We start from the raw sequence: 5000 nt of genomic DNA on the forward strand, positions 1-5000 counted from the left end.
ATGACAAATCTACTCTTTGAAATAGCTCTACATTTTGGTGATCCTCTCCCTCCTCACCCCCAACCCCTCCCCCCGAGCTGCCTGTAAAACTTTGTGATGGGAGAAACTCGGATGTGTGCTACCTGTTCTGCCTCACAGCGACACATCTTCAAAAGAGCAAATCTTCCGCAGTTTTTGTCTGAAATCAGTGGAACGGCGTGTGTGCTGTCCTCTTTTGTTCTTCCTAAGAAAGAAGTCCTGGCAAGACAACTGCTTGGAGCCAACATTCAGATTGGAGTTCGTTTTACAGGCTTCTATTAATTTTGTGTGGCTGTGCTTTGAAGTAAACTTCGATAGTGGTGCAAAGGATCTTTTCAAATCTTTTTTGAATGTTTATTTCCTTTGACTTGCGCGTGGCCTAATTGCATTTTGAACCTGTGAACCTTGAAAGGCAATGTTAAGAAGGGACACAAACCTTTACTCAAGCCATCCTGGGAATATTCAAAGCAAAGTGTCTGTCCTGGGAAGAGCTGTCCAGGCCCAGCTGTGTGCTGTCCTGTTTGTTAAATGCCTGGCGCTTATCCTGATCCTCTCTCTCCCGTACTGAGTGTCTTTTTTTTATTCAGAGAACAATGGAAGATGAACAACTACTTCACTTTTGTCTCTTTGTAATCTGGCCTGTTCTCTTGCACCTATCTGATGTATCATTATCACCGACATACCCCAAATGTCTCTGTGGTTTCTAAACCCCGCTAACAGTAATGTAAACACACTGCCATTCACCTTTCCAGTATCTTTGGTAGCCTTTGAACTTTCTTCCCATTAAAGGGAGGAGAGTGAGTTTAGTGTGATGAGTGTCATTCTCAGTCTGGCCGCCACTCAGTCAGGAGTGTATTGTTTAGCCCAGAAAGGAAGTGCCCTGTTTCATGCTGTGTGTTTGTCAGCTTGGGGCAAGCTGAAGTTCACTTCCTCTTTGCCTGTGGTGTTTTATATAATGCTGTCAGAGCCAACGGCAGAAACTGCTTAATCACAGCTTAATGAAGGAGTCATCCTGGAGCTTAATTTCTTTTCCTACACTGTAATTAAACATTTCCAATAAGTTTCGTCACAGGGCTTAACTGAGAGAACGTGTCTGTGATCAAGGTGGGTCCTGGGACATTCTCTTTTTTCTTCCTCTTTTTCTCTCTTTCCCTCCCTTACCAGCTCTTCTCATTTTCTCGAGAGACGCAACCTCCTCAGAAATCCCATAGTAGACTATGGGATTCAGTAGGAGGAATTCAGGAGGAGGAATGTTCTGGAATTCTAATTCTCTCATGCCACAAGGGATTTAGAATGAAAGGATGAGCCATTGTGACAGTGCCAGGTTCACCATTCCATCCTGGATGGTAAAAACTCCATGCTCATGTGTACAAAATCAACAGACCTTGGAGATCATGCATCTTGTAGTCTGTGACATGCCCAAATAAGGATGCCAGGTCTAAGCTGTTGTTTTGTTTATGTGAAAAATGTTTGTTGTTTAATCAACACTCTGTGCTTAGTCAACACCCTGTGCTTAATCAATGTGTTCCAAAGCCATTACGTTTTGTCCTACATTAATTTTTGTGTTGAATGTTACTGGATGGTCTGAATTACTAGGTTCTTACGTAGCTGAAATATGAATAGTGCTACACACCTGTTATATGTAAGTCAACACTTCAGCACATTTAATTGACATCACCAAGTTCAATAATCACTAATATTATAAAAGCAAATAATACTATTACTATGACTGTAGACACTTTAACAGTAGCTTTTCATATTGTACTACCACCAAAGTCAGTTTCAATTTCAAGTTCAAGTTCAAGTTCAAGTTCGGTTTATTCGTCACATACATAGTCATACACAGTATAATGTGCAGTGAAATGGTGGAGAGTGCTCTGTCCAAACTGAGGAAGAGAAACAGGGGTGCATAGAGAAAAAAAAATATATGCAGATAAATATATATATTCTATGTATGTACAAAAATATATTAACAATGTATGTACAATATATGTATATTATGATTATATACACAATGTACAATGTATATGGTTGTGTATATATGTACACAATCTACAGAATGTACAGATCCATTTTATATAATAACATATCTACAGTTGTTGTTGTGTAATAGGGTAATTGAGTATAAATCTATATATACAGATGTACAGATATACAGTCATGTTACATGGTGGTGGTGGTCTCCACAGTTTATCAGTTTCCCTGATTCAGGGCCCGAATGGCCTGTGGGAAGAAGCTCCTCTTCAGCCTCTCTGTCTTGGTCTTCAAGGAGCGGAAGCACCTCCCTGACCTCAACAGAGTGAAGAGTCTATTGTTGGGATGGGTGGGGTCCTTCACAATTTTCCTGGCCTTGGTCTGGCACCACTTGTAGTAGATGGTCTGCAGGTCAGGAAGTTCCGTGTGAGTGATGCGCTCTGCTGAACGCACTACCCTTTGGAGTGCTTGTCTGTCCTGCCTGGTGCTATTCCCAAACCAGACTGTGATGTTGCCCGTGAGGATGCTCTCGATAGTGCAGGTGTAGAAGTTCTGCAGTACTTTGGAGGGCAGTCTGAAGTCCCTTAGGCATCTGAGGTGGTAAAGATGCTGACGAGCCTTCTTTGCCAGGGAGTTGGTATGGCGGGACCAGGACAGGTCCTGCGAGATGTGAACTCCAAGGTACCTGAAACTATCTACTCTCTCCACTGTGGTTCCACTGATCCTCACAGGTTGGTAGTGCCGCACCTGCTTCTTGCTGCAATCCACGATCAGCTTCTTTGTCTTACTGACGTTTAGGAGGAGATTATTTTCCTGGCACCAGTTTTCCAGGTGTTTAATCTCCTCCAGGTAGGTCCTCTTGTCATTGTCCGAGATCAGACCCACGACAACGGTGTCGTCAGCAAACTTGACAATGATGGTGGAGCTGGAAGTGGCTGTGCAGTCGTGGGTGTACAGTGAGTAGAGCAGGGGGCTTAGGACACAACCCTGAGGAGCTCCAGTGCTGAGGGTGAGGGTGGATGAGGCACAGTTGCCCACCCGTACTGATTGTGGTCTGTCTGTTAGGAAGTTGGAGATCCAGTAGCACAGGGATGTATGCAGTCCTAGATCCTCCAACTTAGTAGTGAGTAGGGAGGGGATGATAGTGTTAAATGCTGAACTGTAGTCGACAAATAGCATTTTAACATAATTTCCCCTCCCTTCGTCCAGGTGAGTCAGTGTAGTGTGGAGCAGAATGTGTTTACCACACTTTACAGTGCTTGATGGCTTGCTTGGCAGTCTTATGATCAATTAATTAAACAAAAAGATGGCCAGAGACCTAACCTTTGACCTCCCTGTTGAACAGTTCAGGCAAGTGGAAGACTGGAGCCACACCAGGAACATGGTGTAAGACAGGAAGACAGAGCCCAGTCCTGCCTCCTGACAGCAGAAGAATGGGACGGACCAAGTAAGTCATCTTTCACAGTTGCCATGCCTGTAGTGGCTTCTTTCCTGCATTCTGCATTGTAGGTGACAGTGCCTTAATACAGACTTCAGGTTGTTATCGAAAGCCTGAACCAGCAAGCCTGAATTGCTTCACCAATACTTGCAAGACATTTGAGGACATGTTAAAATGCACTTGTCATATGACCAGAGCAAAGAAAGGCTGCATTTCAGAGCTGCTCAATGCCAACTTCAAGCCATAATTTCAGCGCAAATACATACAAGAGAGTCCAGGCAAGTTTGCATATGGCATCTTAAGTACCAGGTCTGTCAGCTATCCACTGTATGAAAGCGTTGATTTACCCACTGCAGAGTTATTGACTATTGCCGTAGCCTGAGTGGGCCCGCCCAGGAGAGATATCACCCTTATCTGGTTCATATCTCTTCATGGATATCTATTGTGATTGTCTGGTGTGGTGATATACCGAACACTGACATTCACCAGAATATCTCTGGATGTCTCTCTCTCTCTCTCTCTCTCTCTCTCTCTCTCTCTCTCTCTCTCTGTCTGTCTTCCAGCAAAACATGATTAGTTGAGATAGAGAGTCATTCGAACAGTAATGAGCCTTAGTGCATCCTTATCAGATCATAAAAATGTGAGTGTATGAACTCAAAGCTAATTACGCCCCTGGTATGGGGCATGTGTGCATGTGTGCAAGTATTACTCTGAGCTAGTGTAAAATTATCTGGATTAGCTGCAGACAAAGAACAGAATACTGTCATTCAGGTTAGTTCATACATTCAGTAGCTTTGAAAGCGATATGCCAATGCCTTCAGCATTTCAATGAATCCACTTTCTATGTTGCCCGTCATGTTATGAAACTTACTTCTGAAGAGAGAACTTCATTTGTGGTTGTCACAGAGAGTAAAAGATAGACAGGGAGAATTGAATGAGCAGAGCCAGATGCAAACGAAGGGAATCTGGGTAGAGCAGAGGGGTGGTGGTGGAGGGTAATGAAACTGGTGGATTAGAGAAATCCCTGGAACAATGTGAAATCATTACAGCTGCCGCAGACATCAAAGACCTGCTGATTGAGCTCACTAAAGCTCTTTCACACACGAAGCCAAGCACATGTAAACCAGGACTGACCACTGCGTTCTATGCCAAACGAGAGAGTGAGAAACAGAGAAAGAGATTCATGTGGCAAAAGAGGAGTGAGAGAAAGCTATTGAATATAGGAAATATGGAAAGAGAGAGGGTGAGAAAAAGAGTAGTTGATACAGAGATTGAGGAGACATGGTCTCCAGACTTCTGACTTCTGAGTCTGTGATGTGTTTTGGATCAGAGAGCTGATCCTACTCCTCCCACTGGGTCTGATCCCACAGTTCCCACTCTATCTGATCCCACCACTTCCACTGGTTTGGATCTCACTGTTCTCATTACATGAGTCTGATCATTACATTTAGATTTCTACAGATATCTAAAGACTTGTTTACTGTCGTTATCTATAGTATAGTGAAAACACATCCAGTGCAAACACATCCATACAAAACTAATCTTAATACACTCTCATTCTGCATACCAT

The 5000-nt window shown here is 43.3% G+C and overlaps 1 protein-coding gene across 3 annotated transcripts in view; it reads left to right on the forward strand.

Annotated features, from left to right (window-relative positions):
* The window catches only part of zfpm2b (zinc finger protein, FOG family member 2b), a 33972-nt gene that overhangs the window by 10849 nt on the left and 18123 nt on the right, over window positions 1-5000 (forward strand). For all 3 annotated transcript variants that reach the window (XM_026995721.3, XM_081705606.1, XM_081705602.1), the window contains one exon: window positions 3338-3439. In XM_026995721.3, the coding sequence (XP_026851522.2) occupies window positions 3338-3439 (102 nt within the window). The remainder of the gene's footprint in view (window positions 1-3337; window positions 3440-5000) is intronic.

Source organism: Electrophorus electricus, chromosome 2, assembly GCF_041902795.1.
Source record: "Electrophorus electricus isolate QZ-2024a chromosome 2, ASM4190279v1, whole genome shotgun sequence".
In the NCBI taxonomy this organism is placed as follows: domain Eukaryota; kingdom Metazoa; phylum Chordata; class Actinopteri; order Gymnotiformes; family Gymnotidae; genus Electrophorus; species Electrophorus electricus.